At 43.7% G+C, this 13,452-nt stretch overlaps 1 protein-coding gene across 1 annotated transcript in view; it reads left to right on the top strand.

Moving 5' to 3' along the window:
• The first annotated feature begins 259 nt into the window (after positions 1-259).
• FER1L6 (fer-1 like family member 6) overlaps positions 260-13,452 on the top strand; it is a 162,898-nt gene continuing 149,705 nt past the window's right edge. The window contains exons 1-4 of the mRNA XM_030795069.1: positions 260-336; positions 7,717-7,837; positions 10,478-10,532; positions 10,630-10,761. Coding sequence (XP_030650929.1) covers positions 261-336; positions 7,717-7,837; positions 10,478-10,532; positions 10,630-10,761 — 384 coding nt within the window. The 5' untranslated portion in view covers position 260. The remainder of the gene's footprint in view (positions 337-7,716; positions 7,838-10,477; positions 10,533-10,629; positions 10,762-13,452) is intronic.

Here is a 13,452-nt window from a genome sequence, read left to right on the forward strand (position 1 = left end):
TTAGTTTGCCTCACCTACATGCAATTCCAGGTGGACCTCATGATTCCAATTCGGGTGGGAGTTTTGTGGTTCTGCAAAAGCAGAGCTCCCTGGAGAGCTTGCTGGGTGCCCCAACACTTGTCTTTTGCCCCCATTCTGGGTGGATGAGGAGGCTGATGGGCTTCATGAAGCTTCGTGTGTTTATGTGTCTACCTTCTCCTAACACATCTGAATGACTCAAAGTTTTTATTATTCTTTTTTTTCTTCTTTTCAGAAAGGGGATGTTTGGGCTGAAGCTTAAGAAGAAGAAAAATAAGGCAGAGAAGGGGTTAATCCTAGCCAACAAGGCTGCAAAAGGTGAGGCTAGGGGTGGGGTGCTGACAACTGGGGCCTGAGAGTCTCGCAGAGTGGACCCCTCCTTGGCTGAAAATGCAGTTCCCTCTCAATGGGAGTGAGGGGGAGTGTGTGTGCTGCCCCCTGACCCTTTAGGTCCTGCCAGTCACAGGTGTAGGCCCAAGACAACCCCCAAGGCCCTTGGTCATCTGGGCCAAAGAGGTGAGTGGGCATGGAAGGGGTCCCCGTGAGAAAGCAGCAGCAGGGTTCAAACTCTGTTTCTGTTCTTATTTGTCCTGTGACATGAGTGGCTCTGAGTCTCAGCTTCTCCTTCATCTAATGTTATGATGTGGGTTGCTGGGCTGATCTCACACAGCTGTGGGGAAGATCGAGCAAGATTTTGAAAATAAGAGGATCACAGTTACTGTGGGGGAGGCTTCACACACAGCATCTCATTGAATCCCTCCGCCATCTTCCCAGTAGCTATTGTCACCCTAGTTTTACAAGTGAGTTTACAGAGATGCAGAGAGAGTAAATAAAGTGTGGAAGAGACGCTGCAGAATTTGCAAGGCCCAGTGAAAAATAAAAATGCACAGCAGTTGTTAAGAAGTTATTAAAAGTGTCAAGATGGTGACCGCAGAGCTTAAGCCAAGTGCAGTGAGGTTCTTCTGAGCTTAGGGTCCTGTATAGCTGCACAGACTGCATATCCATGAAGCTGGCTGGCCCTGAGCATGGGAGGTACGCAGCCAGGAAGCAACAGCATTGGGATGTAAATCCAGGCTGCTCACTTTCTGCTGTTAGAATGGGATACTTCCTTCTCCAAAAGGGTGAAGTCTTGAGTTACGGGGTGAACTGCATCAGCAGAGGCCAGGACTGGGTAGATCCTCAGTGTTTATTGAATCCAATTGGATCAATGGTTTCCAAGTGGACAGATGGGGTGGTCCTCTGGAGACTTCTACTGCATAGCCTTGATTAAAAACCAGCTCAAGGCTAGTTTTCTGGACCATTCCTAAGCCAAAATGGTAATGTGGGTCTTGTTAATCTTCACCCCTCTTTTCTCCTGGGGGCCCTGCTTCACTGCCATCTACTGCAGATGTCCTGTAGCCATATGTTGTACCTAACTTCACTCCTTGCCCTTAGGTAGAACCTATCCTTACAGTAGAAAAGTGTGGAAACTCATTTACACCCAGGTATTGATAATGATTAAGAGCCTTGGATAGAAAATGAGGGACATTGCATTTTCAGTGGGGACAAGGCTTAAAGCTTAAAAGTCCTTGCAGATTCAATGAAACTTCCAGGGAGTGGGTGGAAAAGGCTTTGGGGTTATTCCTGGTGTCTTTGAAACTGTAACACTGGGGTAGGCCCTGTGACACAGAGTTGAATAAGGCATAGTCCTTTCCCTCTAGGACCTTATGAACACTAGTATTTATGACATATTTAGTAAGTCTCTGTGGCTTTTTCTTAACATACATTGTTCATGACTCTGAAAAGTAGATTCTGTTGCCCCCATTTTATAACAGAGGTTCAGAGAAGGTGGGTGGTTTGCCCCTAGTCACACAGCTAGTAAATGGAGAAGCTGGCTCCCGATCCCAGGTGAGTCTTATATCAGAGCCTAAGTTTCCTACCCCATGGGCGGCCTCCAGTTAAGAGCCCTCCCTGAGAAGCTGGCGGATACCTAGGGCAGTCGACCACAGGCATTTCAGAGGAGTTTGCTCCTGTGGCTCATTCTAGAGTCTGCAGCCCACAAAGCAAACAGGGCAGGGAGGAATCAGGCCCCTCCTAGAAAGTAAACAGTATCCATCCTGCTGTCCAGAGGCCAGCCCTGTGGGAGACTGAAAAAACAAAGCCCACAGAACAGAGACTTTGGTCTTGCCTTCTTGGCCTGGCCTGGAAAGTTAGGGCTGTTTGGGGTTAAATGTTTGGAAACTTTCTAAGTCTCTTGCTTTTTTATCTGTGTATTTTGAGGCATCGTAGTTACATCTTAAATTCTTAAAATTCTCTTTACCCTACCCTAACCTAGCCATTAGTTACATAACAAATAGTTATTGGGTACCTCCCACAATCATCCATTTGCCCATTTATTCAAAATGTATTAGAGGAATGTCTTAAGTGTCAGCCCTGGGCTAAATTCTGGGACTCTAATGGCAAAGACTGGACCGTCCGAGGGGAGGACAGCTCTGTGCAGGACTCTTCTGTTTGCCCCTCCGGATCTATTCTCCACCCTTAGCCAGCTCCTCTCTGTCCTCTATGGAGGCATGGCCCAGGTCTCTTACCCTCTGCCTTTCGGGCTGGCTCTGGCCAATGGGGTGCTCCAGCAGGAGGCATGGGAGGGAGGAGCATGGGTCAGGCTCCAGGTGACCCTGTCCCTCACCTACAGGAGGGTCACTGCTCCTCGTCGGGAGGCTGACCCCACCAGACTTACTTTCCTTCGGGGTTCCAGTAACTGCTGTCTCTCTGCTAATTTTGGGGGGTGCCTAGGAGTGGCAACAGCTTGGCTGTTGTGAGCCCCAGATGATGACAAGACCTTTTGTGGTATTCCTACATAAACATCTTTGTAAAACATCCTCAAATCATCTTACTCTGATTGTACCATCTGTTACCTATTGGGACTATGACTGAGGTAACTAATGGCATTGCAAGTTGAGTAAAGTGCTATTTAAAAAAACAACCCCAAACAGACAGTGGGCTGAAATGGAGACTGCTGGGGAATCTCTTCATGCAGTCAGAGAAGAATTCTCTGGGGAGGTAACATTTAAGCTACAACTTCAAGGATGAGAGGGAGCCCACTGGGCAATGGGCAGGGAGGAGAGCAGTGCAGAGGGAGGGATGACTGTGAAAAATTCCAAGCAGCAGAGAGCTCATGAGATTAGACGGAACTGAAAGGGGCCCTTGTGGATAGAGCACATGAAGTGGGTGAGAGGGCCAGGCAGGCAGAAAGTGTGGGCAGAACCAGATGGAACAGGTCTCTAATTGCAGATTGTGTATGGACTTCAGATTTATTCTAAGTGCAATGGAAAGCCATTAAGGGGTTTTAAGAAAAGTGACACGGTCTGGTTTTTATAAGGTCACCCTGGATGCTCCATGGTGAGCAGACTGAAGAGAACAAAGTTGTAACTCAACAAATTAGTGAATGAGTGCTGTAGGAGCTTTAGCTGACCGCCTTTCTACCTCAAGGTCTGTCTCACCCTCCAGAATGTACAGAATGTACGCCCCTAGAGGGAGGTGTACTTGATTTGCTAATTCCTGCATCCTCAGCATCTACCCTAGCACCTTTTCTCGCATATATAACGTGTCTTTGAATGTTCACTGGAAGCTTGAAACTTGACAGCAAGGCCCCAGCCTGAAGGCCCTTGCAGTCAAGGAGGGGAGCAGGTATTTTATCTTGCTGCTTCAAGGAGCACAGCCAGGCACTGGCATTCCTTCTGGCAGCTCTGTAGTGCTGGGCTTGTCTTTATTTCCTGAGTGAACGGGTAATAAAAGCAGACTTCTATTCATGAAGAGATCCTCTCTGTAGCTGCTGAGTGCCTACAAGGCCTGGCCTACGTGCATGAGCTCCCTGGACACAGCTGTGTTTCTTCGGATGCAGTACTGTTGTGTGTGGTTTGCTGTTTAAAATCAGAGAACCAAAATGCATCAAAGCTGGAAGGTACCTTAGAAAGTATTAAATTGATGGGTTTAAAAGGTGAGTCCCCTGGATCCCTGGGATTCTGAACCATGGCTTCAGGAGTGTCTGAAGGTGGTGGCTATGAGAGTCTACAGGAGGCCCCTGTCCCTATTCCACTCCATGGAACATAAAACAGTGTGATATAAACAGGCTTGTGTTATATACTGAAGTTCCATATCAAGTTACATTTGTAAAAGGATTCTGTTGCTTTAACAAATTTTAAAACCACTTTTCTTGCCCAATTCTTTTGTCTTATGGGCAAGGAAAAAAATGCCAAGAAATTCTGGGTGGTTTGTTCAAGTCATCCAACTGGGAATGCATAGACTTGAATGTCTACCATGGACCCTGTATAAAGCTAGGGGCTTTATATAGTTTGTTTAATTTTCCTAACCTGTTGGGAGTAAATGATGTTAACTTTGCCTCGTTTTACAAATGAGGAAAACGGAGCTGAGAGAAGTAACTTCTCTGAATCAAAGAATGAGAAAGTGGAAGGACTGGAATTTGAACCCAAATCTTTTGGATTCAGGTCTTTGAGCTACATCATGCAGAGTCTCTCGGTTTATTAGGAAGGCCCAGCCACTCTTGTTTTTGCCGAAAATCTGGTTGAGAAGCGGTTCTCAGGCTTTGCTGTACACTAGGATCATCTGGGGAATTTCAACAATCTCGACATCCAGCAACATTCCAGATAAATTAGAATCTAGGGTGGATAGGAAAATATTCTAAGGAGTATGTTTATTATCTATTCATTTAAGTTTCCTAAATGCGTGTGTACTGTTTCATAGGGCTTCCCAGGAAACCGATCCTTCCTAGACTCGTGTGTCACAAACTACCATTAACTCAGTAACTTAGAAGAAGGCAGATGTATTCTCTCTCAGTTATGGAGGCCAGATGCTGGAAATCAGTATCACTGGGCCAAAATCACAGGCCCCACTCCTTCCAGAGAATCTGTTGGTCACCAATTCTAGCTTCTGGTTGTGGCAGCATCTGTCTAATCTCTGCCTCCATGGTCACATTGCCACCTTTTTTTTTTTCTATGCAAAATCTCCCTTAAGGATACATGTGATTGCAATTAAGGTTCACCTGGATCACCTCATCTCAAACTCAATGTAATCACATCAGCAAAGACCTTTTTCCTAAATAAGGTAACATTTACAGGCTTCAGAGATTAGGACTGGATATCTTTTCTGAATATCATACATTGCTACTCAAAATTGACCTGCAGATGGCAGGAATAACCTCATCTGGCATCTAGCTGTTAGAAATGCAGAATTTATCTGGGCACGGTGGCTCATGCCTGCGATCCCAGCACTTTGGGAGGCTAAGGTGGGAGATTTGCTTGAGCCCAGGAGTTTGAGACAGCCCGTGTAACATAATGAGACCCCCTCATCTCTACAAAAAAATATTAACAAGAAAAAATTCACCGGGTGTGGTGGAGTGTGCTTGTAGTCCCAGCTACTCAGGAGGCTGAGGTGGGAGGATCCTTGAGCCTGGGAATTCAAAACTGCAGTGAGCTGAGATCTTGCCACTGCATTCCAGCTCCAGCCTGGGCAATAAGTAAGACCCTGTCTCCAAAAAAATTAAAAAGAAACGTACAATCTTGGGCCCCACCCAGACCTACTGAATCAGAATCTGCATTTTAACAGCTTCCTAGGTGATGCTTACGCATACTAGATTTTGCTAATGAGGCTCAGAGAATAAATGATGCATCTGAAGTTCCATTGCAGCAAGGTCATGACTTGAAACATGTCTTTTGTTAACTTAAATCATACAATTTATAAATTAAGAAGGTAGACTTTATTTTTTATGAAGGGTTACAGCCTGCCAGGTGCCCATTTGATGGTCTGGGAAGCATAGCCTCCCACAGAGTGCAGAGACAGACACTTCCAGAAAGGGAAGAGTACGACAGGAATTCAAATTGAAACGGTTGGCCAGATGTACATATTTACAGGTTACAGGAGGAGCTATGAATATTCAAGAAGGTAGTCTCGATGCATGTGTTCTGAACACACGTGCGTGTTATATATGACCCAAATTTACCTTGGGGTGGAGACTTAATATTTAAATGTATTAGAATTAGGCTGTATGTGTAAAAAGATCTTTTTAAGAAACAAAAGCACTCAAGTGTGCAGACTCTTTAAGCAGCCAGAACCAGTCTATAGTTTGTGTTTTTTTTGTTTGTTTTGAAATGGAGTCTCAGTGTCTCGCTCTGTCTCCCTAGGCTGGAGGGCAGTGGTACAATGTCGGCTCACTGCAACCTCCACCTACCGGGTTCAAGCGATTTTTCTGCCTCAGCCTCCCGAGTAGCTGGGACTACAGGTGCCCACCACCATGCCCGGCTAATTTTTTTTTTTTTGAGACGGAGTCTCTCTGTCACCCAGGCTGGAGTGCAGTGGTGCGATCTCGGCTCACTGCAGGCTCCACCCCCCAGGGTTCACGCCATTCTCCTGCCTCAGCCTCCCGAGTAGCTGGGACTACAGGTGCCCGCCACCTTGCCCGGCTAATTCGTTTTGTATTTTTAGTAGATATGGGGTTTCACCGTGTTAGCCAGAATGGTCTCGATCTCTTGACCTCATGATCCACGTGCCTCGGCCTTCCAAAGTGCTGGGATTATAGGCGTGAGCCACTGTGCCTGGCCTGTCTGTGGTCTTTTTATCAGGAGAAAGTCACTGAAGTCAGTCTCTTGTGTAATTAAAGCTGTAGTTATAGCTTGTAGAACAGGGGCTGGGAGTCAGTTATTCAGTGTCTGTCAGTGGTGGGCAAGCAGTAAATCGTTTATTGCTTATCTTGAGGCTGGTGCTTGTGCAGCTGCTAGAGAAAAAAGCCTGTGGCAGTTAGAGCATAGTTTTTTGTTTGTTTGTTTGTTTGTTTGTTTTTAAGTATAGGAGTGCATGACTTAACTTTTGCCTGTCATGACTTTAGGCCCTGTTTATAATTTGGTATCTTATTGCCACAGAGTCCATTTTGTCAGTCTTATCTCTATTTTAACATTAATGCTGGTCAGTTGTTGTGTCTAAACCACAAAAAGGAAGTATAATAAGGTATGCCTGATCTCCTTTCTCATCATTGCCAAAAACTCAGGTTTTAATTTTTGTTTTTTTATTGTTTTTTGGGATGGAGTTTCATTCTTTTGCTCAGGCTAGCGTGAAGTGGCGCGATCTCAGCTCACTGCAACATCTGCTCCCCTGGGTTCAAGCGATTCTCCTGCCTTAGCCTCCCAAGTAGCTAGAGTTACAGGTGTCTGCCACGACACCCGGCTAATTTTTGTATTTTTAGTAGAAAGGGTGTTTCACCATGTTGGCCAGGCTGGTCTCGAACTCCTGTCCTCAGGTGATCCACTTGCCTCAGCTTCCCAAAGTGCTGGGCTTACAGGTGTGAGCCACCGCGCCTGGCCAGAAACTCAGTTTTTAAGATTTTTCTGGGGTCCCCTTGGGTGGGGGAGGGGGTTGCTTAGGATTTTATTTTTAGTTTACACTTTAGATTCATAATCCAATTTTTCTTTTCACAGTCCTGTCCACATAAATCTGTTCTTTTTTGGAAACAGAAGAGGCATAGTTTTAGAAAAATGAAGGATGTATCTGGCATTTCTGCCAATAAGATGTTAAGTTTTATGCTGGCAGAGTATGCCTTCTAGTCTCTTTGTACCACTTATGGTGCCTGCCACAGGGCTGGCATAAGGCAGAGGCTCGATTGCCACCACGTGTCAATTTCACAGGATTTTCTTCCTTTGTTTGCTTCTCCAGATAGTCAAGGTGACACTGAAGCACCACAGGAGGAGCCTTCTCACCAGGAAGGACCAAGAGGAGATTTGGTCCATGATGATGCTTCTATCTTTCCTGTCCCCTCAGCTCCTCCAAAGAGAAGGTACAGTATGGATGCAGGTGGTCAACACACATTTGCTGAGCATCTCCTATGTGCCAAGCACCTCTGCAGGTGCTCGGAGAAGAGAGTAAGACATAGTCACTGTCTACAGGCAAGCAAGGTCTAAGGCAGGAAGACTGTGTTAGCTCAGTTTTCTCTACGGCAGTGCTGGCCTCTTGATACTGTTCAGCCTTCATCAGGCCAGGATCATGGTTCTACAAACTTCTGGTCTTAAATCTCCTGAGAGAAGGTGCTCATGTCGCTCACAGTTCAGGGATGACAGCAGGAGCTGTCTCTTACCTGCTCTTTGATTCATCAAGGTGCTCATTATCTTAGCTTCTTGTCTGTCTCAAATCAGAAAGTTGTTCTTATGCTACCCAACAAAAAGTCAAAACAAGCTGGCCTTCTGCATGCATTTCACTGCATCAGTTAGCAATAATGTGTAACAGCCCCCAGATCTGTGGCTTAATATAATAAGCAGTTATTATTGCTAATGAATTAGTTGGATAGTTTTGCTGATCCCAGATAGTTGCAGATGCATCATTCATGTTTCTGTAGTCATTTGGCAGCTCTGCTGACTAGTTTAGGAGTTGGCTGGTGGTAGCCTGGCTTAGTACTGCTTCAGCTGAGACCGGCTGTTCTCTGCATGATACCAGATCCTCCATCAGGCTAGTCTGAGCTTGTTCCAATGGTAGCAATGGCAGGGTTCTAAGAGAGTGGAAGTACAGAATTTCTCTTGAAGCGTAGGCTTCGAACTGGCAAAAGTCGTTTCTGCTGCCTTCTGTTGGCCGATACAAGTTACCAGCCCAGCCCACATAAGAGTAGGAAGAGACTAAAAGTTACAGGGCAACAAGTTTGGATACAGAGAAGCCAATGACTGGGGCTAACAATGCTTTCAGTCTACCATATTTGTTTATGTCAGTTTCTTACTTGTGATAATTCCTCATGCCCTTCCCTTTCTTTTCCACTCAAAGTTATTACTATCAATAAAACAAATTAGTGCTTCCCCATGTGGCTGATCCTGAGTTGTTGTTTCTGGGTTGTGACAGGATGGCAGGGTGCATATATATGGGTTAGAGGGCAGTGGGAATTAGAGAAGGCGATAACTCAGAAATTGACACTCAAAAGAAGACATGAAATGTGTACACACCTACTCACTGCAATATCTCCTTCCTTCCTTTGCTGCACCCTGACAACCACCACGTCTCTACCCTAGTCTCTGAATAGGGATTTCAATCATCTTTTAATACTCAAGATATTTCTTCCCATTCATTTTACCGGGGTGATAGCATTAAGTGGAGGAAGGCAGGAGAAAGAGAAGGAAGGAATAACAGCCTTTTTCTTTTTCCTTGGTCAGAACATTCTCCAGCAATTGAAATTCTATCCACCCACCAATGCTCAATTCAAATCCAACCTCTGCAGTGAAATCTTTGTTGTGTACTCTGGTCCTCAGGAATTTTTTCTCAACAGCTCTTCTGTCATATTTTCTTTACCCTATGACACATTTTACACTTGCCTACTAGTTCTTTTTAAATATATTTCTGTCTCCTCTCCCATGGATGATAGATTGTTACTTCTCAAGGACCAGGAAGATGGCTTATTCATTTTTGTTTTTCCCCTGAATCTAGCACTGGGCTTTCACATAATAAATAATCAGTGCAAATTTGCCACCTTATTGATGAACCAATTAAGTGATATTTACCCTTTCTTACACTCATTGTCTCCTTGAGTCCTCAGAGTAACCCTATGTGGTAGGAATTCTTATTTTTACTTTCAGTTGCAGAAATTAAAACTAAAGTCCAAAACTGGGGAGAACAAATATTCTCACTCAGATCAGTCTGACTCCAACGCCCTGAGATTTTTACTAACTTAATCTGTTCTCTATTGGACTTGATTATAATCAGCAGAAATGGGATGAAGTCAAATGCAACATGGTATTGTTAGTAACCAAGGGGACAAAATGCAAGAGGAACTCAAGCTCAGTTCATTTCCCACTGATTTCAGCTTCTATGACAACAGGAATTCTTCATCTCTTTCTGTTGTTACCCATCTCTAAATGCCCAGGTGTTGCACATCTGTTTTCAATTACTTGTGACAGTCCAGATAAATGAAATCCCCTGCAATGTGAAATTTCATGGAGATGGTATCTTTAGTCATTCCTTTCCATTTTTTCCTTTACCAATTCTTTCAAAAGCAATTATGATTATATCTATTAGACATGGCAGAGTGGTCCTGTGTATGGAATCAGGCAGGAGACTGGGAGTTCCTTATTTAGACCCAGCTCTGCCACTGATTTGCTGAGGTATCTCAGTTTCTCATTTTGTTTAAAATTTTAAAAAATACTGATAATAATATAAAAAGAGCTGACATTTATTCTTGCCAGCTACTGAGTTAAACCTTTATATGAATTATATCATTTAATTCTAGCAATCATCTCAAAAATGCTATTATAAGCTCCATTTTTAGGATGAAAAATCTCAGAGGTCAAGTCATTTGTCGGCTTATACTTATCTCCCCCAGAGATGTAGAGAGAATATATAATAATATTAAATGAAAGGACTTAGAAATACTTGGGAGAATATTATCATGACTTATGGATATTCTTCCTTGATGAAACAAATATATTAAACTTTCTTTTAATAGATCAAAACTGTTGACTAAGATCCATGATGGGGAGGTCAGATCCCAAAATTATCAAGTAAGTGACTGGCTCTTCCTGCCCAGCCTCCCCCAGTGCTTCCTGTGTGCATGGATGGTGGTGTCCGGAATGGTGTCCACACTGCTTTGTGTTGCAGATTGCCATAACCATCACCGAGGCTCGCCAGCTGGTGGGTGAGAACATTGACCCAGTTGTGACCATTGAGATTGGGGATGAGAAGAAGCAAAGCACAGTGAAGGAAGGAACCAACAGCCCATTTTATAATGAAGTAAGTCATGGAGGTCACCCACAGCTTTTGCATTAAGATTCTCTTCACCACCATTCTGCAGGATCCTTTGGTCAAACAGAAGAGCTGTGCCCCTCCTGTCTCCCTCCCAGGCCCCCAGTTAAGCCCATGGCAAACTCACTGATTCTTCTTAAAAACACAGCCCCCTAAAGCTTTTCACAAAAGGGTCGTGGAAAAGAAAGGGAAGGAATTCCTCCTGATTTTAAATTCACTGCTACATTTTCAACACACATTTTCTTATTTCTTATCAGCTCATTTTCATCCATTATAAGCCCTGGGTTTATAGTCAATACATTGATTGAATGTCAGTTAGGGAGAAGATACACATTCTTTTTCCTGGCAGAGACATTGGAAACTTAATTATTGTTTTTGAAATAGGCATACTACCTTGGAAAGTAAAAGTTACATTTTTCTAAGCTGTGTAGAAATTGTAAAGAAAAATCTCAGAGAAGTTTCTAAATATCATACATGCTAAATTCTCTTTTTAAAATAAAAATATAGGCCGGGTGTGGTGGCTCACGCCTGTAATCTCAGCACTTTGGGAGGCCGAGGCGGGCGGATCACGAGCTCAGGAGATCAAGACCATCCTGGCTAACACGGTGAAACCCCGTCTCTACTAAAAATACAAAAAAATTAGCCAGGCGTGGTGGCGAGTGCCTGTAGTCCCAGCTCCTTGGGAGGCTGAGGCAGGAGAATGGTGTGAACCTGGGAGGCGGAGCATGCAGTGAGCCGAGATTGTGCCACTGCACTCCAACCTGGGTGACAGAGCGAGACTCCACCTCAAAAAAAAAAAAAAAAAAATTACATGGTGAAAAAATATGGCAAAAGAGACAAAAAGTATAACGATATAGAGTAATGTGTTTCCCTCTGCTCTTTGATCCCCAATGCCCTAGCTCTCCTTGGAAGCATTCACTCTCACTAGGCATTTGTATATCCTTCCAGAGATATTCCAAGCGTGTACCAGAATACAAGGAAATATTGTACCCAAATGGTAGCATTCTATACACACTGTTCTGGACTCTTCACTAAACAATATATCTTGAAAATAAATCCCTATGGGAGGTACTGCTCATTCCCATTTTGCCTTCCTGGCTGAAGAGTTTTTTATTGCCTTGATATACCATAATATACTAAACCAGTCAGTCTCTCATGAATGAACATGAAATGCTTTTAACCTTTTGCTACTACTTATAATAGTATAACTGGGTCACAAGGTATATGCATTTAAAATTTCCATGTCGCTAATTGCCTTCCAAAGAGGTAACAATTTATACTCAAATGAACAGTGCACAGGAGCATTTGGTTACTTGTAGGCTCTTTGACACAATGAATTATTTCAAAAAATGCAGGACACTTTTAATTCTTATTATCTTGGCTGGATGCGGTGGCTCACACCTGTAATCCCAGCACTTTGGAAGGCTGAGGCAGGTGGATCACGAGGTCAGGAGTTTGAGACCAGCCTGACCAACATAGTGAAACCCTATCTCTACTAAAAATACAAAAAATAGCCAGGTATGGTGGTGCGTGCCTGTAATCCCATCTACTCAGGAGGCTGAGGCAGGAGAATTGCTTGAACCTGGGAGGTGGAGATTGCAGTGAGCTGAGATTGCACCACTGCACTCCAGCCTGGGCAACAAAGCAAGACATTGTCTCAAAAAAAATCTTATTATCTTAATGGGAGTGGTCATTTAAAAGGAAGGCAGGGAGAGCATGGATAATGAAATCAACAGAAAATACCCAAATCCCATTGGAGCTAATGACTCCTTTCCTCTTCATCATTTGTGCCTCTGAGCCTTTGACTATAAGTGAAATGTCAGTAGATTTTCCCTTCTTGTTCCACTTTCTACCCCCAGAAGAGCTTTTGGCATGGATGTCATATGAGATAATATACGAAAATGCTTTAAAACTGCAAAGCTCTACAGATTTATTAATTATAGTAATTATGCATACAAGTCCTGGATCTAAATGACGTTAAACTAGGCCCAAGTGTAACTGGTAGAAAAATCACGTAGAAACACAAAAGTTGACCTAAAAACCTTTGTTACAACTCTTGACCTAAGTATTCAAGCCCAAAGTTCATCAGATGCTGAAGGAACCCATTAATTGGAGCTGGGGAATATTTCCCAGCTAGAAGAATATGTGTTGGCCTGGAGGTCTCGGAAGCCTATGTGAGGCAGTTGAGTCTGAAACACATGAAACCCATCAGAAGGTAATAACTATCGCAGCTCATTTGTCCATCCAAAGGAAGCCACGGCATCTGGTGTATTCAGAGAATGAAGAATGTTGTGTAAGTGAATTTTCCATATACATTTTGAACACCAGGACTCTGAAAAAGTTTAAGCATATATATGAGAAATTTCCTGAAATGTTGTATGTATTGTCTTCTTAAACAGAAGACACTGAACAGAATGGAATCTTTGGTTGATCTCTAAGGACCACCATTTTGAGGACGTCTTATAATGTATGATGACATTTTTCAGTTCCCACATTTTGCTTTTTCTGTTTTGCCCTTTGAAAGCAGGCCATCAACACTTGGTCAGTTCTTCCTTTCCTACTGCGGCTGTGTCCATCTCTAAGGGGCCATTCTTCCACTCTAGAGCTCAAAAAAGAAAATCCAGGAAACAGCTTCCCAGGCCTGCCTTCCTGGTTCCCCTCAGTTCCCAAAACACACAA

Source organism: Nomascus leucogenys, chromosome 16, assembly GCF_006542625.1.
Source record: "Nomascus leucogenys isolate Asia chromosome 16, Asia_NLE_v1, whole genome shotgun sequence".
NCBI lineage: Eukaryota > Metazoa > Chordata > Mammalia > Primates > Hylobatidae > Nomascus > Nomascus leucogenys.